This window comes from Lithobates pipiens, unplaced genomic scaffold, assembly GCF_037356315.1.
Source record: "Lithobates pipiens isolate NorthernLeopardFrog02 unplaced genomic scaffold, aLitPip1_a1.2 Scaffold_28, whole genome shotgun sequence".
In the NCBI taxonomy this organism is placed as follows: Eukaryota; Metazoa; Chordata; class Amphibia; order Anura; family Ranidae; genus Lithobates; species Lithobates pipiens.
In genome coordinates this window covers 197,216,184-197,241,638 of record NW_027507789.1, presented here as the reverse complement: position 1 = coordinate 197,241,638, position 25,455 = coordinate 197,216,184, and the positions used below count along the sequence as shown (strand labels likewise).

The following is a 25,455-nucleotide window of genomic DNA, read 5'->3' as shown; positions in this document are numbered from 1 at the left end:
CACATGAGTGCTGGAAAGGACGCAAATCTTCAATGATGACACCTGTGTATCTGCAAGCAGCACACCTTACTGCAGTAAGGTATACAGCATGGGTTAATCACAGATGCAAAGTCAATTTGCCCTGATGAAGGGGAAATCTGATGAAAGGAATTTTCCCTGATGAAGTCACATGACGACACGTGTTGGGATTGGGGCACTAGGTACTATTCATATCTGGCTGAAGGAGACAAGCTTGGCGCTCGTGGTTGGCTGCATCTTTTGTCATTCCAAATGTGAGTTTGTTATTATAATAAATCGTTTTTAAATATGGGATCACGCTATGGGCATCTCTTTTTTCCAATTTTAAAACCATATATCGAGCTTCACTGAAAGGGTTTTGGAGCAAGGGCAGAGCCAGGATTTCATGCAGAGGCTTACAAACACAGCTTTCGAGGATTGACATCTATGCTTTGTATTTTAAAAGTGAGTGTATCACTTTTTTGATCTGCTTTTACCCATCCCCCTTTGTTTATCTCACAAAATTATCTTATGAGTATTTTGTTTGTTTTCCAATATGCCTTAACCTGCCATTGGGAGCATTCAAGAAAAAATACAGTCAGGAGGGAATCATCTACTGTGCATCTGTGATTAACACATGCTGTATACCTTACGGCTGTAAGGTGAGCTGCTTGCAGACATACAGGTGTCATCACTGAAGATTTGCCTCCTTTCCAGCACTCATGTGTTTTATTGGTGGTGGGACTCATTGATTATACTTTATATTGATTATACTTCACACGGATCTTCGTTAGATTTGTTTCACTCATCACTGTATCAAGCTATAAACTGACTTTTTCACTTGATTACGTAATTTGTGTTTGTCACGTTTTACTCCAGGATTTTACCATATTTATTTATGTAGTTTTTTATTTGATATATTTCTTGATTTTTAGTTCATTCACACTTCATATACACATAGTATCAAGTCATTTTGTTCCCTCTTCACACTTTTTTTTCACACAGTGCAAATACCACCATTTATTCACCTTCCTACATAAATTTTAGGAATCTCCCACATGCCTTTTCGCAAACTAAAAACGTGCCATTTTGTTTTTTTGCTGAGAGTAATGGCTTTCTTCTGGCCACTCTGCCATAAAGCCCAACTCTATGGAATGTACGGCTTATTGTCATCCTATGTACAGATACTCCAGTCTCTGCAGTGGAACTCTGCAGCTCCTCCAGGTTTACCTTAGGTCTCTGTGCTGCCTCTCTGATTAATGCCCTCCTTGCCCAGTCTGTGAGTTTTGGTGTGCGGCCATCTCTTGGCAGGTTTGCTGTTGTGCCATGGTCTTTCCATTTGGTTATGATAGATTTGATGGTGCTCCTAGGGATCATCAAAGATTTGGATATTTTTTTATAACCTAACCCTGACTTGTACTTCTGAACAACATTGTCCCTTACTTGTTTGGAGAGTTCCTTGGTCTTCATGGCAGTGTTTGATTTGTGGTGCCTCTTGCTTAGGTGTTGCAGCCTCTGGGGCCTTTCAAAAAGGTGTGTATATGTAATGACAGATCATGTGACACTTAAATTGCACACAGGTGGACATCATTTCACTAATTATGTGACTTCTGAAGGTAATTGGTTGCACCAGAGCTTTTATGGGCTTTATAACAAAGGGGGTGAATAAAATTACCAGTTTTTTATTCCTGAAAAATTGTTTTATGAATTGTGTTCTGATCCATTACATAGAATTCAGATTAAAAAAAAATTGAACGAAAGGCTATAATATAACAAAATATGTAAAAAGCCAAGGGGGTGAACACTTTTGCAGGGCACTGTATATCCACACAGGTAGCATTAACACCTTAAGCCAATCACCATGGAATCTACCAAGGCAGATGTTGATTGTTTCCCCAGATTTGCAAGGCTGACACCTGGGCTTCTCTAACTTCTGCCAGATAGATGTTTTGGACTCACGTTCTCTAAATTCTAATAAGTAAATTATTTCATCCTCGCAAGTTCTGTAAGTTTTACCAGGTGGACATTTTGGCTTCCTCCGATGCCAGCTTCAGGCTTTCTTCAGACAGCTCTTTGAGCTGCAGGCACCCCCCACTTCTCTCTTGTTTTCATAGGCCTGTGAGTGATTGTTGTTTTGCCCACCTCTCAGTTGGACTACTTCTTGACTTTTCTTCTTTTTTTTTTTTTTTTTTGGTGTTTGTTGACCCCTCATCATTTATGATTCTGCTTTATGTACAGCTTGTACATTTTGTTTGCCAGTGTCCAATCCTTCTGTAGACCTTATCCTCAGTATTTCACTATTAAAGACTTCTTGTGCCCCTCAATGGACTTCAAGAAATAGATTTCATGGTGAAAACAAAAATCCTATTTTGCCCTGTGACTAGCTGTGTTTTCATAACTATTTTGACAGAACAAAAAAATGAAACATGAAAAGCCTGGTGTCCTACTTGCAGAATGCAGTTTCAAGCTTGGTGGCTTTCAGTAATATGAGATATGTGCCACAGCTAAAGGCACTTACCGTATTTATCGGCGTATAACACGCACCCCAAGTTTAGGAGGGAATTTTAAGGAAAAAAACTTTTAGGAGGGAAGTTTAAGGAAAAAAATCTTACATTTAAATGCCCATCAATGCAGCCTTGTCAGTGTACATCTGCAGCCTTGTCCATCATTGCACCCTTGTCAGTGTCATTTGCAGCCTTGTCCATCATTTGCAGCCTTGTCATGCAGCTTTGTCCATCATATGCATCCTTGTCCATCGTTGCACCCTTGTCAGTTTTTTTTGCAGCTTTTCCTTTTAAAAATGGTGCCGCCAAGATACAAAGCCGGATGTCCTGTGTATCTCGGCGGCACTCGGTAGTTCTCGTGGCTTTTGGCCGCCGAGAAGACCCGAAGGTGGCTGAAAGCTGCCCAGAGGCTCACAACGGCGGGGGATTGGCGTATAACACTAGGGCTGAAACAACTAATCGATTAATCGACAACTAATTGATTATGAAATGAATCGATTACTATTTTCATAATCGATTAATTGGCCAGTAACATAATGGGGTTAAAAAAAATAAATAAAATGAGCCCTTTATAGTAGAAAAAGAGCAACTAATCGCTACTGTAAATATTACTTTCACTGTTCTACAGTAAAAAAAAATGAACCCCTTACAGTAGTGATTATCTGCTTTTTTCTACTATAAAGGGCTAATTTTTTTTAACTCCATTATGTTACTAAACGTCTTAGACCTGGTTCACATCTATGTGTTTATTGGTGCTTTTTGAAGAAATGCACTACAGTTCATTTACATGGTTTCCTATGGGACACGTTCACATCTGAAAGGGTCAGGGACTTTTAACGTAAAATTGTGCTTTATTGGTTCGATATACTTCAATGGAGAAGCTGCAGAAAAGCATGTAATGCGTTTTTGTGGCAATTTGTGTTTTTTAATCTGCCCAAAGAAAAGGCAAAAATGCAAACTGTAGTAAAATCACGTGTGCAAAAATCAAAACGTACAGAAAAAAGCACTGCAGAAACAGATCAAAAGCAAACTGCATAGGTGTGTACCGAGCCTTATGCTGGCCACACAGATCAATTTTCAGATGAGAATATTCAGACGAAAAATCTTTGTACATTCGCTGAATGAAAGAATTTTGTTTGAAATTTTCACTTGTTTTTAACATTCAGTTTTTAAAATTAATGTAATTTCTGAACGAAAACCACAAACCCCTTTCTAAAAATTCCTTTGACTAAGAAGTTTTCTATTATTTCTAAATTTTCCTGTCACTGTGATTGAAAATGAATGTCAATTTGACCCACTTTTTTTTTAAAGGTTATTAACCGATTAATCGAAACAATAATCGGGCAACTAATCGATTATGAAAATAATCGTTAGTTGCAGCCCTATATAACACACACCCGCGATTTCCCCCTGATTTTAAGGGGAAAAAGTGCGTGTTATACTAATTATTAGTATTCATATTTAATATTATTTAATATTTAAAATTTTATATTTAATATTTAGTAATTATTTTTTTTCCTTTCAGAAAAACAGTTGTGCTTCTTACCGCTCTGGCTCAGTTGTAAAAAAAACAACAAATGTTACACACACAACTTTTCATGAATCCGGTATGTATCATAGGCTACTTCAACCGATGATTCAGTCATGCAATACTGTATGCAAATTGAATTTATAGCATTTTTTATCGCGCAAATAGTTTTATTTTGGTGGTATTTGATCAACACTGAGTTTTTTCATTTCTTATTATGTAAATGAAAAATAGCCAAACATTTTGGAATTTTTTTTTTTACCTTCTGCTATAAAACATATCCAATAAAAAAATTCACAAAATTAGGCCAAAATGTATTTTGCTACATGCCTTTGGTAAATAAAAATCTCAATAAGTCTACATTGATTGGTTTGTGTGAAAGTTATAGCATTTACAAATTATGGTACATATGCTGGAAATTTTTTTTATACATGTAATGGCGGTAATCAGTGACTTATAGTGGGACTGTGATAGTGCGGCAATCAATCTGACACTGACATCACCAGTGAGACTAATACAGTGATCAGTAATAATACTATACACTGTCACTGTACTAATGAGACTGGCTGGGAAGGGGTTAACATCTAGGGACAATCAAAGGGTTAACTGTGTGCCTAACAGCGTGCAATGTGTGCTACTTTTTACCAAATACCATTTTTTTCCTTCTCCCTGCTTTTCAAGAAACAAACAGATCATTCCCTCCATATAGAGTCCTCTGTTGTTTTTCAACACAAGTGTAGCACCCTCTACCAATAGGTAGGTGCTAGTAATAGGATTTTTACTAAATAGAATGTCAGCACAGGTAAATTTAGGCAGGCCTATGCTGCAAGCTAGGCCTGTCTTTTTTGATCTGGGGGCTGGGCGTGGTTAGTGTAGCAGTGGGTGTGACCACCTGTGCTCTGGATCTAAGGTGCCTCTCCTGCTTCCAGGGAGAATGTTCTGGAAGAGGGGCAGGGCCTGGGACTGGAATGACAGGCAGCTCATGTGGGAGCCCTGACCAATCCCCAACTGATATTGGCAGGGGGCTGGCCTCCTATATATGCTGAGGTAACATGCCACTGGGGGGAGGGGGGGAGTTGTCAACTGAGTGAAGTGTAGAATGGAATACTAGACAGCAGCAGGAGGGCACCCCCATCTGGGGGGTGCACCGATCGCAGGAGGAGGCCCAGGGAGAACTGTGAGGGAACTTTGCCTTTACATGGTCATTGGCAATGTCTTTATCATTACACGGTCAATGATAAGAAACTCCTGGAGCAGAGGGGCAGGTGAAGCTGTCGGAACGTATGGTCCAGTCAAGTTCTCCATCAAGTCCTCAGGAAGGTCGGCGAGTGTACCACAGTGGAGGGTTGGATGTGCCAGGGAAGTTACACGGTCAATGATGAGGAGTCCTAGATCAGAGGAGAGACTGGGGGGAATTGTGACAAATCGATGTGGCCTGAGGAAACAGGATTTGCAAGCTGCGCTAGCTGGGAACAGTAGTCCACCACTCAACATTTGCTTTTAAACTACTAGGCCTCCGAGGAGAGGTGCTGCAGGCCAGCGCCAGCTCGAGGAACTATTTAGAGTGGGTGCTTCTTGTTTACAGAAGAAGATGTGACATACTTTACACTGACAATCACAGGATAAGTTTGTGCAAGAGGAAAAAGTTTCTGGGAACATCTCCCTTGCACGGTAATGGGTGAGGAAACTCTGGAAGCAATAGTCTGCGGGAGTTAAGCAGAAGAGGAGTAATATTGTGATGCAGGGAAAAATAGACTGTTAAACATGCGCATCTTTTCTTCAGGCTCATATTAAGTGTTAATTTACAAAACGCTTTAAAATATGATGGCAAAGTAACCTGTTCTATGGGCATCCCATATACCCCTTTCCCCAACCAAGTTGTACCCCCCAATAAACAAAAACAAAACACAGAAAATTACTTTTCATTGTCTCTGCAAGTGATGTATGGGAGTCTGGCAGCGGGATGATATGATGGATGTTTGTTACTAGTGGCAACTACACCGCTACAGATGGTTTTGGGCTGTGATTGGACAATCAGCTGGCCCTGGCCATGAATCATTGGCTGGCACCTGCCTAAAAAATCCTGCTGTGTGTCACAGCGCAAGTTGGGAGGCATGCCTTGAACCCAGAAACAGACAGAGACATACAGGTACATTTTTGTGCATGTACGGGTCACCCGTTCGCAGTATAGTGTGGACGGGCATTTCTGAAGAGTTTAATCATAGGTCAATGAACTTAAAAAAGAATTCCAGATATGGCGTTTTTACACAGTCATAAAATTGTGGGATCGCTCAGAACTTTGAAAACACTTTAGTCGACACGGCTAATCCAGTGGTCTCCACTAGCTTCCTTGTGAATGCAGGAAGTTGGGCGCTCGGCATAGGGGCCAATCCAGAGAATGCTTTTCTCACTGAATGCAAAGCATTCTCTTATTGGATGAGGTGAAGAGCATGATATCACTGCCCCACCTTTGTACCTTGTCCAATCAAAAAATACTTTGAATTAACTGAGAAGGTACAAAAGATTCTCTGAATAGGGCTCAAGCCGAGCAGCCAACCTACTTTGTTTACAGCACAACTGGCCGCTTCTTGGCACCCGGAAGCTAGTAGAATGTCCGGTCCCAGGTCTGAACCTGCAGCCTCTGCTGTGTCTGTGTCTGAACAGCAGCCTGGACAATTCCTTGAACCTTGTTTCTCTTGAACCTTGAACCCTTTGCTCCTCCCATGAATTTCCTATTTTGGCCGTGCCTTTGCACTTCCTGTTTGCCATGTTATTGTGCTCTCTCCAGCAATATCTCACTGTTTTCACTCCTGTGCCGTTCATATCTTTGCTACTACTTGATACTGGTGACACGATCCTGAGGACCGTGACCTGGTACTGGCATGCAGCAATGCCTATCTCCACCATCAGGAGCTCTGGTGGGCAGCGTTTTGAGGTCACCTGAGAAAGGAGGACATGTCTCTGAAACGCGTTGTCATTGCAACTGTGTGATGTCCTCTTTACCCCTGTATCCCACTTGTGTGGGTTTGTATGTCCTCAGAGAGTAACGCCAGCTGGACCGGGCGCATGAGCATTAGGATCTGCACGCCGAGCGTGGGGGTCGATAGTTTCAGTTGTGCTACCAGGATCCAGGCAGCTAGGTTAAATGTCCACAGCTCCCCCTTCCCCTGTCGGGATTTTGAGGTGATTTTAGGAGTGTGGCTCCAGTAGAAGCCTTATGCTGAATCTTCACACAATGTGAGTTTGACCATTGCAGAATTTTTACATTTTTTACCATATTATAGCCGAGTTGCACTAGGGCGGCTTAGCGCTCTCTTGTTTTGTGTTTTGTCTAGATGTGTTCCTGCCACCCAGAGGATCCATAGAGATCAGCAGCAACCCTTGACTTGCCTAATTATCACCAATAGCCAGCTGCAGGGCTATACTAAACTGTTGATCAGTACACCTGCTAGTTTTTTCTGTTGTGTGTATTTTCTGAGCATCGGTTAGTGCTTAGACTCCATTTGTGAGCCTGTGTCATTTGACCTGCTTCTGTGCTTATCCAACTGGTCAGTGGGAGTCTCTCTACTGCTTTAGCTACTGGTCTTCTAACTGTAGTAGACACTGAAACAGCAGTGTCTACTACAGTATAGTGATTTCCAGCTTCTATAGGGATCCCAGGGACATGGTATATGCATAGTTTAATTGGTCCAGTCCGGTCTAATGTAACTCTGTAAAAAAAAATGCCATACCTGGAATTCTTCTTTAAAAGAGAAGTATGGGATTCATTTTTATTTTGGAATCATACTTACCTAGGGGGATGCAGCAGCGGTCTGCTGCTGCATCTGTTCCCCACCAGCTCTAACACTGAGAACTGATCGATCAAACACCACTGATCGCTCAGTTCTTACAGCTCCCTGAGCAGAGAGCTGGTGACTGTTATGAATTATGAAGCTCTAAATGCTGGCAAGTTGAACATCTGTACACCAGCTTGCAGTTCCTACTGGGATTGCACATCCTATGGAAGCAATGCTTCTTCTGCTTAGGAAACTGTTTAGAGAGCATTGTCACCTTGAAAGAGAAAGTTGTACTCGAAAGGAACATGTGCATGGATAACTCAACACTGAAAGAACTGCATTCCTTTTATCAATAGGAGAGGTAGGGTTAAAAAAGCTTTGGCTATACTTCTTTAAACTCTCAGGCCATCATTCTCCTTCCCACCCTCCTTTACCCCCCTTTCTCCTGATTATGTGTATAAAAAAGCCAAGATATGTGAACCATCTGAACTTCTGTAGTGCTAACTAAATCGCCAGATGTGAGCAATTTCTCTAATGTATCATGATGATTCTTTGAAACGTGTACAAATCAATATCATTAATTGACTATATGTTATGTTACCCTTTGGAATAAATAAGAAAAACAATTGAATGAAAAATGCAGGAGGCAAATGGCTTTTTTAAAATGTGGTCGCATCAGCCTATGCTTTGTTTTCTACCTGCAGGGACAGTAGGTGGGCACTTATGGCACTCAAGTCAGTGTGAGGAAGTGCCTTCCTTAATACTACGGTAGGTCTCGTTTGAGGCCTGTGGAAGATACAAAATACTGGCATGACTATGTAACCCAGCTGTCCTATGGGGAGGTGCTGTGGAGGGGGGAAGGGATGGGATGAATACACTCCTTCAGATTGAGAAGTGCAGCATTGTCATACTTCCAAAGGAAGTGGTGAAAAAAGGGGCATACCTTCAGGATCAGTTGGGGATAGTTGCAGAACTAAGTACTAAGGATTGAATGAAAGTAAGCTTTAAGGAATGTATAGTGCACAGTGAAAAAAATAGATTTTGCTTGGATGCTGTAAGTAAGAGGTTACTTTATAGGAATGATAAGGTAGATTAGAAGGAAAGCCAGTGTAGAATAAGGATTTGGAACAGGGATGTTGTCCTAAAATGCTAGACTTTAGAGGGAGGCCAGCATTTTCTGTGTATAACATTTTTAGGATTTAAAGTGCAGGGCTTTCAGTTAATTTTTTATAATTAAAGGGGATGGTTTTCATATATAATACTGTCCATTACAGGCCCTGCAAAACATAAAGCAGTGTCGGATCTTAGGCACAATAAATATGAGAGCAGCCATTTTGCTGACTACAGTACAGAAGAAAGTGTCCAAGGGACAAAACACAGAAAGATAAGGCTGCTTCCACGGAGGCTTTTTCCGGCTACAGGAGAAAAAGAGCACAGAGGTTAGTAGAAGTGGAGACTGTAAAGCTTAGTATACACCACTATTTTTTCATTCAACCCAGCAGGGTTGAACAAAAAAGAACCTGACAGCTCCGGTCGGAGCTGCTGCACTAACAATGTTAGTACAGCGATCTCCCCCACTGTGCTATTGTGTTCTGATTCCCCCCCACCAGAACACTTCACTCATCGCTCTCAGACACTGGGGTCTTCCAGCATGCTCATCCCACAGTAGCTTCTGTTGGAGCGGCTGCCATACACACGGGCCGGATGTCATGTGGCTTTTATTGAACCGCCTGATGTCGCCCAACATTTGGCATGTGTGTACTAGGCTTAAGGTTCCAGGACCATATTAACCTCTTTGACGGGTCATATATAGCCCTTCAGGACCGTGAGTATTTTACTTGAGTCTGAAGCAGGAACTTTTCACTCCTTTGTGTCATTTGAGGCACCCCTTAGGCCGCGTACACACGAGAGGATTGTCCGCCCAACTAAGTCCGTCAGACAATCCGACAGACAGTTCGTCCTACTTTTGAATGAACGGACTTGACCACACACGATGAACAGACAGTCCGCTGAAAGCTTGCGCGATGACGTGTACAGCACGTACGACGGGACTAGAAATACGACGTCCAATACACTGCAATGCAACCTTCGGCCGTGTAAATCCTTTCTGAGCATGCGCCATACTTAGTCCGTCCAACTTGCCTACTCACGAGCGGACTGTCCGCTGAAACCAAGTTTGGACGGACAATATTACGGAAATTCCGAAAGACTTAGTCCGTCAGACTGTCCGCTGAAAAAGTCCGCTGAAGCCCACACACGAGCGGATTGTCCGCTGAAACACGTTTCAGCGGACTAAGTTGGATGGACAATCCTCTCGTGTGTACGCGGCCTTAATCGTATCGACAGTATTTAGTACATATGAAAGGATCATATAGATTCCTTCAATTTCTCCTTTAGCAGGAGGATGCCAAACTCTCCATGTCTGCTACCTTAGATATATTGCCCTTAACTGTATTTCTTTGAATTTGAAGTTTTTTAGTCTACCTGTAGAACATAATTATACAAAATCAAAAATTGCATTGCCCCTCAATCTGCAAAATAGGGTTCTCTTTCCAGTTTTTCTTCCTGCCAATATACCATTTCCTGGGATACTACTAGCCATTTATCCCATCATACTTACACTGCAACTGGGCTTTGCAACTTCCTGAATGCTGTGGAAGGAGAGCTGTAATTTAGGCAGTTGCTTTCACAGTCCACGTTACCTTTTCTTTGTACTTAAACAGGCCCATCAAACTATTCAGATTAGAACTCTAAAGCCCCGTACACACGAGCGGACTTTTCAACATCCAGAGTCCGTCAGACTATCCGATCGTGTGTGGGCTGCAACGGACTTTAGCTTCGCAAAAGTCTGACGGACTTTAGAAATGAAGCATGCTTCAAATTTTCCCGACGGAACTCCGCCGGACCCGGTCCCCTTCGAAAAATCCGCTCGTGTGTATGCTACTCCGACGGACTAAAACCGACGCTAGGGCAGCTATTGGCTACTGGCTATGAACTTCCTTATTCGAGTCGGGTCGTACGTCATCACGTTCGAATCCGTCGGAGTTTAGTGTGATCGTGTGTGGCCAAGTCCGTTCGGCCGAAAAGTCTGTCAGAACTCCGTCGGAACTCCGGCGGAACTCCTTTGGAAGTCTGTCGGACATAAGTCCTCTCGTGTGTACGGGGCATTAGGCCGCGTACACACGGGCGGACTGTTCGCCCAACTAAGTTCGTCAGACAAACAGTCCGTTCAAAATTTGCATGAACGGACTTGACCACACACGATGAGCAGACAGTCCGCTGAAAGCGTGCGCAATGACGTGAACGGCACGTACGACGGGACGAGAAATTCGACGTCCAATACACTGCAATGCAACCTTCGCTGTGTAAATCCTTTCTGAGCATGCGCCAAACTTAGTCTGTCGAACTAGCCTACACACGAGCGGACTGTCCGCTGAAACCAAGTTTGGACGGACTGTCTTACGGAAATTCCGTAAGACTTTGTTCGTCAGACTGTCCGCTGAAATAGTCCGCTGAAGCCCACACACGAGCGGATTGTCCGCTGAAACACTGTTCAGCGGACTAAGTTGGGCGAACAGTCCGCCCGTGTGTACGCGGCCTTAGTGTAATCGACTTATTATAGTTTATACAATTAAAAAGCAGTAACTGTTGTTTGGTTTTAGGGAGTCAGTCAATTTCCTCTGGGAAAGATGAGTCCATTGGAGGTCTAGACCCTTGTGACAGAAGTGATCCTGATGTTGGGCTGATCTGCCAAAAAGTTGGCAAGGAGTATACCCGGAAAATTCAGGTACATCTGTATGGCCATGTAAGTTATGTGACACTAAAAAATATAAACCGGTGGTTCCCTACCCACCCTACAACATCAGGTGCAATCATCGCGAATGAAAAGAATTTTGTAGGAAACAATTACCATCTCCAGTCTGCTGTTGCATAAGAACATTATCATATAATAATTCCAAAAATATTACGTTTACTTGTAAACTTTACTGCTACATGGAGGGAGTGTGGGGGTTCCAAAATGAATGCATGTGCTTTATATGCTCTTTTTTTATGCTTGGCAGCTTACTTAAACAAATTATTTTTGTGAAAATGTTGCATCCTGCCAGTGACAGCACTTCCTGTTGCAAGATAACCATGCCAGATCACTACCTTTGAAAAAGGGCAGCTTTCTCAGCCTATGCAGACTCCTTTAGTTGGCCATTTGGCTGCTTATTTAACTTGATGGGATAGCCCAACAGATCAAATAAGTTTGCAAGGCAGGCTGACAGTGCTGTTGCTAATTGAGAAGTGATTTGGGTTGCTGTGCAATGTGAACATCTGTGTGCTGCCAGCCACTGAACAGTAGACATGTGCATTCGTTTTCGTCCGAATGCATTTTCGTCCGAATTTCAGCTATTTTCGTTTTCGTTTTGACAAACGATAACGAAAGCACAAAATCCGAAAAACGAAAGATCCGACATAAATAAATGCTTTATTTTCGTTTTCATTGTTACAACAGTTCGATATAGAATAGGAGATTCGACATGACTCTGACAACAATCTGTGTCTATAGAACCTGTGGTCGAATGTGCTTAACCTTACCTCTATTAGTCCAAGATTATATAGAGAAAATATTCGACAGAGAAAAAAGATTTGACAGAGAGAAAAGATTCTGCAAGTTACTGTCCTAAAAAGTGTTTGGGGACCCGGGCCCTGCCCCAGGGGACATGTATCAATGCAAAAAAAAGTTTTAAAAACGGCCGTTTTTTCGGGAGCAGTGATTTTAATAATGATTAAAGTGAAACAATAAAAGTGTAATATTCCTTTAAATTTCGTAGGGGGGGGTTGTCTATAGTATGCCTGTGAAGGGGCGCATGTTTCCCGTGCTTAGAATTGTCCCTGCACAAAGTGTCATTTATGCAGGAAAAAAAGTCCTTTAAAATCACTCGCAGCTATTATGAATTGTCGGCTCCGTAATACAGAGAACACTCATTGAAAGTCATTGATAAAAAAAAAAAAAAGCGTGGGGGTCCCCTAAATTCAATTAACTGGCCCTTCAGGTCTGGTATGGATATTAAGGGGAACCCTGCCTCAAATTTAAGAAAAAATTTGACGTGGGGTTCCCCCTAAATATCCATAACCAGACCCTTCAGGTCTGGTATGGATATTAAGGGGAACCCCGCATCAAATTAAAAAAAAAATTGACGTGGGGTTCCCCCTAAAAATCCATACCAGACCCTTTATCCGAGCACGCAACCTGGCAGGCCGCAGGAAAAGAGGGGGGGACGAGAGAGCGGCCCCCCCTCCCTCCTGAACCGTACCAGGCCACATGCCCTCAACATTGGGAGGATGCTTTGGGGGTCTGTGACCCCTCAAAGCACCTTGTCCCCATGTTGATGAGGACAAGGGCCTCATCCCCACAACCCTGGCCGGTGGTTGTGGAGGTCTGCGGGCGGGGGGCTTATCAGAATCTGGAAGCCCCCTTTAACAAGGGGACCCCCAGATCCCGGCCCCCCCCTGTTTGAAATGGTAAGGGGGTACAAAAGTACCCCTACCATTTCACAAAGAAAGTGTAAAAAATGGTTAAATAAAACAAACACACTTTTGAAAAATTCCTTTATTAAAAAAAAAAAAAAAAAAAAAAAGATTCCAGCGGTGGTAATCCACTCTTGCTATCCAGCGACGGACGGTCATCTCTCCAGCGATGTCTCATGTCATCCAGCGCAGCGAATACATCCTTCTTCTGTCTCCTCCACGGAGACACTGCAGGCATTCCGGCGGCTGACGTTTCTTATATACGGAGGGCGGGCCACTCGTCACCTGACCCCGCCCCCCTCTGACGCAAAAGGGAAACCCGGGGTTCCCTGTGACGTAGGGGTGACCCGCACCCCTCTGATGTAACACAGGCAGGTTTCCGTTACATCAGAGGGGGGCGGGGTCACCCATACGTCACGGGGAGCCCCGGGTTTCCCCTTGCGTCGGAGGGGGGCGGGGTCAGGTGACGGGTGGCCCCGCCCTCCGTATATAAGAAACGTCAGCCGCCGGAATGCCTGCAGTGTGGAGGAGACAGAAGAAGGATGGAGGATCGCTGCGCTGGATGAGATGAGACATCGCTGGAGAGATGATCGTCCGTCGCTGGATAGCAAGAGTGGATTACCGCCGCTGGAATCTTTTTTTTTTATTTTTTTATTTTTAATAAAGGAATTTTTCAAAAGTGTGTTTGTTTTATTTAACCATTTTTTACACTTTCTTTGTGAAATGGTAGGGGTACTTTTGTACCCCCTTACCATTTCAAACAGGGGGGGGGGCCGGGATCTGGGGGTCCCCTTGTTAAAGGGGGCTTCCAGATTCTGATAAGCCCCCCGCCCGCAGACCTCCACAACCACCGGCCAGGGTTGTGGGGATGAGGCCCTTGTCCTCATCAACATGGGGACAAGGTGCTTTGAGGTGTCACAGACCCCGAAAGCATCCTCCCAATGTTGAGGGCATGTGGCCTGGTACGGTTCAGGAGGGAGGGGGGGGGCGCTCTCTCGTCCCCCCCTCTTTTCCTGCGGCCTGCCAGGTTGCGTGCTCGGATAAAGGGTCTGGTATGGATTTTTAGGGGGAACCCCACGTCAATTTTTTTTTAAATTTGACGCGGGGTTCCCCTTAATATCCATACCAGACCTGAAGGGCCTGGTAATTGAATTTGGGGGACCCCCACGCTTTTTTATTTATTTATTTTTTTATCAATGACTTTCAATGAGTGTTCTCTGTATTACGGAGCCGACAATTCATAATAGCTGCGAGTTATTTTAAAGGACTATTTTTCCTGCATAAATGACACTTTGTGCAGGGACAATTCTAAGCACGGGAAACATGCGCCCCTTCACAGGCATACTATAGACAACCCCCCCCCTACGAAATTTAAAGGAATATTAAACTTTTATTGTTTCACTTTAATCATTATTAAAATCACTGCTCCCGAAAAAACGGCCGTTTTTAAAACTTTTTTTTGCATTGATACATGTCCCCTGGGGCAGGACCCGGGTCCCCAAACACTTTTTAGGACAGTAACTTGCAAATTAGCCTTTAAAATTAGCACTTTAGATTTTGAAAGTTGGAGTCCCATAGACTTTAATAGGGTTCTAAAGTATGCTATATAGTTAGCTCCGTCAAATCTTCTTTATACATTCGAAAGACACCATAAGCCTTCCAATACAGATTTGACCGTAATTCATGTGGATTTTCAGACGAATGCAATTTTTGAACGAAAAATGAAATAAATAAAAACGAATTTCGGGAGTAACTAAATAAATTAAGTTTTCGGACGAAAACGAAATTCCGAAACGAAATATTTTACTCTGCACATGTCTACTGAACAGTAGTGAAGAGCTCTGAGCACTTCCAGGTCAAAGCTGTCTGAATTCCAGTGAAGTAACTTGGCAAGCAGTAGACCAGGGAATGTGTCTCTGTTCCAAGTACAGTACAGGCGGAGGAAGTCTCCACGAACGTTGCTAATCAGAGAAGCATACCATCCACATACAGATCTTCTAGCATCTGGCCAAAGGTTAAACCTTTTACTACAAGGTTCCATCTTAGATTTACTGCACATGCTTCACCAGCCACTGCATAGAGTAGCAGAAAAATGTAGTGGAAATTGCTCAGAGTCCTTTGTTAAGGCATGTACATGCTTTAGGGGAACAATAAAGATGCTAAATCTTCTCAATAATAACAGATCCAAATGTGAATTTCTTAACCATGCAGTATGTTTGGGTCTGTTGATATACTAGATTGAACTTTATTGTATAAGAGAATATAGGTATTTAGTTGTAGAGTGAGGATTTTTTACCCCAATTCTGACATCCTGGTTGTAGGAGATTTGTAAGTGCTGCTCTGATTAATGTGTGTAAATTTATAAAAAATAAGCATGTTGTGTTCTGTACTCTCTAACATTAATTCACAATGTCAATGATATTCTATAGACTTTATAGCATTCGATTACGTTTCTGGGAATTAGAAGCCTCATTAGGGGATATTAGAACATAACACAAAGTTATTTGAGTGTACCCTATCCTGGAGAAACAAGATAAAAATAACATTGGAGCAAAAACATAGCACTTGTGACAAGAGCATCTTACGTCTGCTTTTCAGGCCTTAACTAATGTTCTTTTCATGTCAATTAACATGCTTTTAATCAGACATACAGTGCTGCTACATTGCCAGGTCTGGCCTAAAACACAGCTCTTAGCAATGTACGTAATTCTGTGCCCAGAGAGCACAAACTGTTACAGCAACTTGGAGCAGAGACAGTATGAAGCAACTGCAGGCCAGGGTTCACAGCACCTAACAGAGATGGCAAATTTCAGCGACGGCATTTGAAGGACAGATAAATCAGAACAATGTATTCTAGCTTATTGAAAAGGCAGATCTGTTCCTGATATGCATATTTAAATGTGTTCTGTTATTATGGTGATGCTGACAAATTAGATGGGTTACAGAGATACATGTATTTTTTTTTCTAATTACATCACAGGGAAGTAAGATATGTTCCAGTGATAGAAACTGAAACATGTTGACGTTCTTTTAATTAAGAGAGAGCTGCCCTGGGGGAATTCCCTGCCTATATTGTTAGGATAATTTGCATTCTAAGCACAGGCTGCAAGTCCGCACATAACATGAACAATGGTATTACAACACCTTTAACTGTTTCACTGCAATTTGGACCACACTATAGATCCGATGAAATAATTTTAGGGTTGAGCTGCACAAAGACATTGGAAAATAAATTTCCAGCCAAACATTTGTACAAAATATCTGTAGTCGAATGTTCCTGAAAAACTGATCTGCAGAGCTGGAACATTTCAGCTGTTCTCAGACAGGCTAACATTTTTTCATATGTCTATTTTTCCTGTAAATGTGAGTGAAGGATTATTTCATTACAAAGGATCATCCCTAAAGAACATCTTTTACAAATCTGGCAAACCTTGTCAAACATGTGTGGCTGCTTGTGTCGGCAAGCTTTGTGCTTGTGTTGATGGCATTTGTTTGAGATGCTTCTGAGATTGTTCAGAATTCATTGACTTGCACAGTTTCCCTGCAGTTGACCTTCTTACCTGCATTTGACCTGCTCCAAGTGGTTTTGCATTGAATTATAATGCAAAACCCATTTGAAGCAAACAAAAGCTCCTTGACACAGGCTTTAAGCACTTGATGGCTGCCCACTGTAAATATACAGTGGATATAAAAAGTCTACACACCCCTGTTAAAATGTCAGGTTTCTGTGATGTAAAAAATGAGACAAAGATAAATAATTTCAGAACTTTTGAACTTCAATTGAAATACAAACTGAAATCTTTTAGGATGGGAAGTAAAAAAAAAAAAATACCGTATATACTCGAGTATAGGCCGACCCGAATATAAGCCGAGGCCCCCAATTTACCCCCAAAAAAACTGGCAAACTTATTGACTCGTGTATAAGCCGAGGGTGAGACATGCCTGTCCATCCCTGTGTGTGTGTCCGTCCATCCCTGTGTGTCCGTCCATCCCTGTGTGTCCGTCCATCCCTGTGTGTCCGTCCATCCATCCCTGTGTGTGTGTGTGTCCATCCATCCATCCATCCCTGTGTGTGTGTGTGTCCATCCATCCATCCATCCCTGTGTGTGTGTGTGTCCATCCATCCATCCATCCCTGTGTGTGTGTGTCTCCATCCATCCATCCATCCCTGTGTGTGTGTGTCTCCATCCATCCATCCCTGTGTGTGTGTGTCTCCATCCATCCATCCATCCATCCCTGTGTGTGTGTGTCCATGTGTGTGTGTGTGTGTGTGTGTGTGTGTGTGTGTGTGTGTCCAGCCTACCTGTGTCCCGAGCCTGTGTCCCGAGCCTCCGTCCCGTGCCTTGCCTCCTTGCCTCCGTCCCGTGCCGTGCCTTGCCTCCTTGCCTCCGTCCCGTGCCGTGCCTTGCCTCCGTCCCGTGTCGTGCCTTGCCTCCGTCCCGTCCCGTGCCGTGCCTTGCCTTGCCTCCGTCCCGTGCCTTGCCAGGATCGCCGCTCTTCGTCGGCGCCTCGGCGGCCATTCTAAAATTCAAAAGCCGCGCCTCCGCCTTCGCCTGTGATAGGCGGAACACTGAATTTCCCAGCAGCATGTGTTCCGCCTATCACGGACATCGTCTCATCCTCGTCCGTAGTACGAGGATGAGACGATGTCCGTGATAGGCGGAACACAGGCTGCTGGGAAATTCAGTGTTCCGCCTATCACAGGCGAAGGCGGAGGCGCGGCGTTTGAAGGGTAGAATGTCCACTGTCTGTCTGCTCGACACGCTGATCGAGCAGGCAGACAGCGACGACTCGAGTATAAGCCGAGGGGGGCACTTTCAGCCTCAAAAAAGAGGCTGAAAATCTCGGCTTATACTCGAGTATATACGGTAATGTGGTTGCATAAGTGTGCACACCCTCTTAGAACTGGGGATGTAACTGTGTTCAGAATTAAGCAATCACATCCAAACTCATGTTATATGGGAGCCAGTACACACCTGCCATCATTTAAAGTGCCTCTGATTAATAAAGTTCAGCTGTTCTAGTAGGTCTTTTGTGACATTTTCTTAGTTGCATCCTACAGCAAAAGTCATGGTCCGCAGAGAGCTTCCAAAGCATCAGAGGAATCTCATTGTTAAAATGTATCAGTCAGGAGAAGGGTACAAAAGAATTTTCAAGGCATTAGATATACCATGGAACACAGAGAAGTCATCATCAAGTGGAGAAAATATGGCACAAGAGTGACATTATCAAGAACTGGACGTCATTCCAAAATTTATGAAAAGATGAGAAGAAAACTGGTCAGGGAGGCTGCCAAGAAGCCTACAGAAACATTAAAGGAGCAGCAGGAATATCTTGCAAATACTGGCTATGTGGTACATGTGACAACAATCTCCTGTATTCTACATATGTCTGGGCTATGGGATAGAGTGCTGATGTGGAAATGTGAGGCCTATGATTTTTACCTTCAGCATTAAAAAATGGAAATACAATATGGCTTAAAAATTGTGTCAGAAAACTACCTGGACATTCTGCGAACAGCTGACATCATAAAACAGTTCCTGTATGTTATCTAGAGTTTAGGATCTAGGAAGCTCTGTTTATAGTGTCCAATATACTACCTGGTTCATACAGGGCAAGGAACCCCTTTCCCGGAGGGAATCACTTTGGGTCTGTGAGGGATTTTATTTTCTAAATAGGTTCCTTTTAAGCTAGTGCATTGTTGGTTCACTTACCTTTTCCTTCGATTTCCCTTCTAAATGTTTTTTTCCTTTGTTTTCTTTGTCTGCATTTCTCACTTCCTGTTCCTCCTCAGTAAGCTGTTCTGGCTGAATAAACACCGCTCGGATGATGGTGTGAAGTTTACTGAGGAGAAACAGGAAGTGGGAAATTCAGACAAAGAAAAAAAACATTTAGAAGGGAAATCGAAGGAAAAGGTAAGTGAACCAACAATGCACTAGCCTAAAGGAACCTATTTAGAAAATAAAAAACAAACCTTTACAACCCCTTTAAATGGGGTTGGGCAGAGAGGGGATATAGCAGAAAGCCAAGCTCTCTTGTTTTTTTGACATGTAATGACCTCCACTTGACCAAGTGTGGCCACCAGGCTTATGTGAGGGAATAGGAATCTCTTCAACCCCCGCCTTCAGAGGTGTATTGTCACATAAATGGATATGCAGTCTTTCCAGTCTTTCCATAGTGTAGATAAATCAAACATTAGTACAAAAATAATGTAATACAGAGAATTATTACTTGTTCATTAGAATTGCATATAAGACCCTAAATTGTCATGCTAAACCACCATTTGTAGAGACAGAACAATGTACCAGATACTTACCAGTGCTCACAAAAGCAGATCGGCCAACAGTAAACGCACACTAGAGGTCGGAGGGCATGTGTGCGCCCAACGGGTCAGGCTGCGAGGAGGGCCCGGAAGAAGATGGAATTGTGGCCACTCAAACCAATGCAGTGGCACCAACGGGGAGATGATATATTTGCTGCAAGAGTACCCATTAAGTGCTACGACATGTACTGCTTCGCTCAAATAGATACCCTGATTCCTTGTTCCAGTTCACTTTGGCCTCTCTTGAGTTTATAGTTTCTTTCAATTACTCCTACTACCTCCAGGTACAGGGCTTTGCCATGGGGACCTGTTGTGCCCCGGCATACGCCAACCTGTACCTGGGGGAGTGGGAGAAATTACTGTTGCTAGACTGTGCTACTTATTCTCCTTTTTCAGGATACATCACAGCATGGTATCGTTATATAGATGACGTCATCATGCTGTGGAAAGGCCCTTTTGCTGTCCTTTGTCAGTTTTTGGAACATATTAATACAACCAATACATTCAATTTAAATTTCACCATGACTTACGATCCTCACAAAATTTCCTTTTTGGATTTAACAATTACCAAACGCTCAAATGGCTCATTGCAGAGCGAATTATACAGAAAACCCACAGCCGGTAACACGATCTTAGCTGCTTCTAGTTTTCATCCTAAACCTTTGCTAGCGTTGACACCATTTGGACAGTGTATCAGGGCTAGATGCAATTGTTCTAGCGATGGTCTATTTGAAAAGGAAGCCCAACTATTGAGAACTAGATTGCGAGCACATGGGTACACTAATGATATCCTTATAAGAGTATACAAAAAGGCAAAAATTAAAATTTGCAATGAACTTTTGTTCCATAAAAAATCAAGCAAGGAGTCAATCCCTACACGTGTGATTACCAAATATTGCCAACAACATGGGCAGATTAAAGCCGTTTTGTAAAAATATTGGCATCTGCTCAGTATGGATGCCATATTGGCGTCATTTGTTCCCACACAACTATTAACCACTTACCGCAAAGCTTCTTCTTTATGTGACAAACTTGTTCATAGTGAACACAAAAACATTAAACAAGTTAGTACCAAATTGGTGGGAGCATTCAAATGTGGCTCCTGTAATTATTGTCAATATATGGACACTGGAAAAAACATATACCTACCCAATGCACAAAAATTTAAAGCAAAACATTTCACCAATTGCCGCACTGCAGGGATAGTATATCTTCTGCAGTGCGAATGCAATTGCTACTACACGGGGAAAATAAAATTAGAATTCTGGCGAAGAATCTATAGACATGTTGTTAGCATCAAAAATGAAGCTCTACAAACAGGGAGGGCAAGCAAGCGCTACTTCGTTTGGATGCGGAAAAGGCGTTCGATCGCCTGGGTTGGCCCTTCCTGTTTGCCACGCTGGGCCACATGGGATTCCAGGGACCTTTCTACAGGGCCATTCAGCACCTGTATTGAGACCCTTCATCTCAAGTGAAGACCCCTTTTGCAGTATCTACCCCGATACCAGTGAGAAATGGTACCAGACAGGGGTGCCCTCTCTCGCCCCTACTTTTTGCCCTGTGTATTGAACCCCTAGCAGCCACTATCCGGCGGAACCCGGACATTAAGGGTGTGATGGTCCGAGATAGGGAATTTAAAATCTCCCTCTTTGCGGACGATATCATTCTCACGCTGACGCAGCCTAGGATCTCTTTGCCAGTTCTTCATGGGGAATTGGAACGCTACGGAGCCTTATCAGGGTATAAAATCAACAAATCTAAATCGTAACCCTCCCTATAAACACACTAGAGGAAGAGGTAGAAAACCTGAAAGCTAACTTCCCCTATTGCTGGAAAACTGTGGCTTTAAAATATCTGGGGCTCAAACTCACTCCGCAATACTCTACCCTCTTTCAGGAAAACTACCCACCCCTTTTCCACACTATTAGAGGCCTCCTACAACAGTGGAAAAAACACCACATCCCGTTACTGGGGCGGATAGCATCGGTGAAGATGACAATCCTTCCGAAAATTACTATTATCTTTTCCAAACCCTACCCGTCCCTGTCCCTTATGGCCAATTAAAGCTCTTACAGGCAGAGCTTTTACAGTTTACCTGGAATTATAAAAGTCATAGGATCCTGCGCTCGGTACTACAGGCAGCTCGGACAGATGGGGGACTAGCGTTCCCCAACCTTATTAAATACCATAAGGTGGCGCAACTGAAGGCGATCGCCTCCTGGTTTACACTTTGCTCCTATAATAAATGGGCAGAGATAGAGAAACTATGGCTGGCCCCCATACACCCAAACAGCTTATTATGGAGTGAGGGTGCGGAGGTGGACTCCTCACGGCTGCTTGGCCCAATGGCGCAGCTCAGGAAACTATAGCACACATTGGCGCAGCAGCATAATCTTTCCTCCACTAGTTCACGCTCCTGACTTCCTTTGCTTGTAACCCCCGCGCTGCCAGACAGCCTGACCCACCAGATGTCTTCCCCCTGGACCACCAGAGATCGGTTCCACTATGGAAGTTTGGTGGATCCCTGCACATGTAAACTGAAATCTTTCCTAGAACTACAGGCCAAATTTGATCTGCCGAAGCAAGCATTCTATGGGTATCTCCAAATCCGACATTACACCCTGACTTTTGCACCACACCTGCAATTCTCCCCACCTGCAATTCTCCCCACCTACTCCATTTGAAAATCTTGTCCTAGCAGGATCCGCCCAAAGAGGCCTGATCTCTGACATTTATAAAATTCTTAACGAAAGATCTCTACATTGCTGGGCAAGCATGCTTACATGCTTAAATGGGAAAAGGCTCTGGGTGAGGAGATACCCATGGATCAGTGGAGGATTATATGGACTCAGGCGGCCAAGAGCTCGATCTGCACGCTATATAAAGAAAACACCTACAAAATCCTATACTTCTGGTACATGACCCCAGATGTACTTCATGCTATCTATCCAGCTAGCTCAGGCCGCTGCTGGCGCTGCTTAGGAGCCAAGGGGACACTGTTCCATATCTACTGGGAGTGCCCACAGATAGTCCCTTTTTGGACTATGGTCCAGCAGCTCTTGGCACGCCTCCTTGGAAGGATAGTCCCCAATACTCCTAAGTTTTTTTCTGCTAGGACTGTCCCCATTGAAAACATTGGCCCCGCAGAGGAAACTAGTTAGACACGTCCTAACATTGGCACGCTGTCTGGTAGCGCTGAATTGAAAGTGCAGCTCCCCCCCCCCCCCCCCCCGACTGAGGGAGCTCTATATGCTAGGGTAAAGGATATAGAATTAATGGAGAAAATGACGGCGAAGATCCTTGACCATCTGGATGCTTATAATGTGATCTGGGAGTTGTGGCACCGCTGGGAGGAACGAAGAGACCCAGACAGTGGCACAGGCTGACGATGACCCACCCTATTCCCCCCCCCCCCTTTCTCTATTCTACTCTTTCTTTTTTCCTACTACTGGGAGTCCTTATTCTCCTACAAATGTTATAAGTTAAAAGTTTTGGTTATTGACTATTTGAGATGGAATATGGATAACCGGTTGCTAGTGATATGGATCTTGTTCTCCAGATAGAGAAGAACTCAGCGTTCAGGATATGTAACAGCTGTGTATGCCAAGAAAGCAAGTACTTGATGTGTACATGTATGATCACTGCATTGGAAATGTATCCGGAATAATACTAAATAAAATCGTTATTGGTAAAAAAGAAAAAAAAAGCCCTAAAGTGCGATTTTTGGCTCTTGATCATATCCCAAACAATCCTAGGGGGGGAGATTCTAACAAATTATTACTACAGAGTGAATCGAGGTGGATATTTTGCCTGGATGCTACTGTATTTCCAGGCCTTAATGAAATATTCAGCTTCAAACCATACCTTGAGGGTTTCCAATCAGGCAAATGTGAACTTGACATATAGTAAATCAACATTTCCCTAATTCATCTATTCACTAGAATGTCCAGGGACTTTATGTAATGTTTCTGTATATCACACTGTAAATAAAGTTAGAGTAATTGTCTCTCTGTTATTGGACATCTCTATTGCACTGTTTACTGTTTATGTTAATATCCAGTTTATTTTTTATTATGTGTGTATTCGTGTTGTGTTTACTATTTAAACCAAACCATGCTTGATGTATTGCAGGGCTTGGCCCATTTGTAAGCATTTGCGGTACTTTGACCCCATGATGTCGCTGTTACCATCGAGCCTGTATGTAGCCCAGGTTTACCATCTTCCTACGGGGTTAATTATACCATGGGCTCCCTCTCTGTGTCATTGGCTACCTCTTATGGGGGGTTGATTTGCTGCCTGGTGCACGGGAGGCTCCCTGGCGTGATCCAGTCATTGGCCATGTCTGGGGTACCTCAGCTCACACTCTCTATGTGGATAATGACCGAATTCTGGACGGCCGCACTCAGCTATGAGTAAGCACTAGCCTTAGTGCGAAACGCGTCAGCTGTTAGCATCTTTTGCCGTGATGTCATTTGCTGTGTCCTAAATATTATTTGAATAAAGCATCGTTTTAGCTTTGGAGTGCGGCCGTCCAGAGTTCTGTCATTATCTGCATGTTGTGGCTCGCACCTGGATCCCTTCACCTGGAGTAATTATCTCTGAGTTCCCAGGACCTGCCTTTGAGCGGTGGTGTATATCTCTCTCACTCTCTATGTGTCGGATGATTCCCTTCCTGTTTGCGTCTCATTGTGAAGTGCTTGGGATTCTCTCGCACCATTGACGTCACGATGGTGCTGCTTCGTCTGGGAGCACCCAATGACGCAGCTGCGCATACTGCTCAGTGTGCACAGCGTCATTTGGCCTCAGCTGATTCTGATCGTTGATCAGTGATCTGAATCAGCTGTATTTATTTGTTCTTATTTAAACAGTAAGAGCTGGTTCACACAGGGGCGACTCAGATCCGACTTCAGGTCGCCAACATGGGGGGGTGCCTTGCCTCCCCACCCCAAAGCACCTTGTCCCCATGTTGATGAGGACAAGGGCCTCTTCCCAACAACCCTGGCTGTTGATTGTCGGGGCCTGCGGGCGGGGGGCTTATCGGAATCCGGGAGCCCCCTTTAATAAGGGGGCACCCAGATCCCGGCCCCCCACCCTATGTGAATGAGTATGGGGTACAATGTACCCCTACCCATTCACCTGTGAAAATAAATGTACAAAAAAAACACAACACACAAGGGTTAAAATAGTTTATTGCACAGCTCCGGGGGTCTTCTGTCCGTCTTCGGGGGTCTTCTCGCCGGACTCCTCCGCTATCTTCTGCTAGCTCTTTTACTAGCGGAGGAGCCCGGCTTTCTTCTTCATCGCCGCCCTCTTCTTCCGACTTTGGGGGTCTTGTCCCCCTCTTCGGTTCTTGCCGGGCCACCGCGCCTTCTTCTAGCTCTTTTACAGGCCTTCTGTCGCAGTCTTCTTCTGTACTTTTCTTCAGATGTTGCCTCGTCGCCGTCTCTGCTCACAATGACGGGGACGCGGCGCGCGGCGACTTATATAGGGACATTACCGAATGATGTCCCCACCCATTATGATGTCACAGTCCCCGTCATTGTGAGCAGAGACAGCGACGAGGCAACATCTGAAGAGAAGAACAGAAGACGGCGACAGAAGACCGGGCCACCGCCTGTAAAAGAGCTAGAAGAAGGCGCGGTGGCCCGGCAAGAAGAACCGAAGAGGGGGACAAGACCGGAGCTGTGCAATAAACTATTTTAACCCATGTGTGTTGTGTTTTTTTTGTACATTTTTTTTACAGGTGAATGGGTAGGTGTACATTGTACCCCATACTCATTCACATAGGGTGGGGGGCCGGGATCTGGGGGACCC

The 25,455-nt window shown here is 43.8% G+C and overlaps 1 protein-coding gene across 1 annotated transcript in view; it reads left to right on the top strand.

Annotated features, from left to right (window-relative positions):
- Positions 1–25,455, top strand: part of SYCP2 (synaptonemal complex protein 2) — a gene marked incomplete at its 5' end in the record, with an annotated part of 200,775 nt that overhangs the window by 155,630 nt on the left and 19,690 nt on the right. Inside the window, 3 exons of the mRNA XM_077458435.1 lie at positions 4,027–4,108; positions 9,080–9,244; positions 11,468–11,592. Of these exons, the coding sequence (XP_077314561.1) occupies positions 4,027–4,108; positions 9,080–9,244; positions 11,468–11,592 (372 nt within the window). The remainder of the gene's footprint in view (positions 1–4,026; positions 4,109–9,079; positions 9,245–11,467; positions 11,593–25,455) is intronic.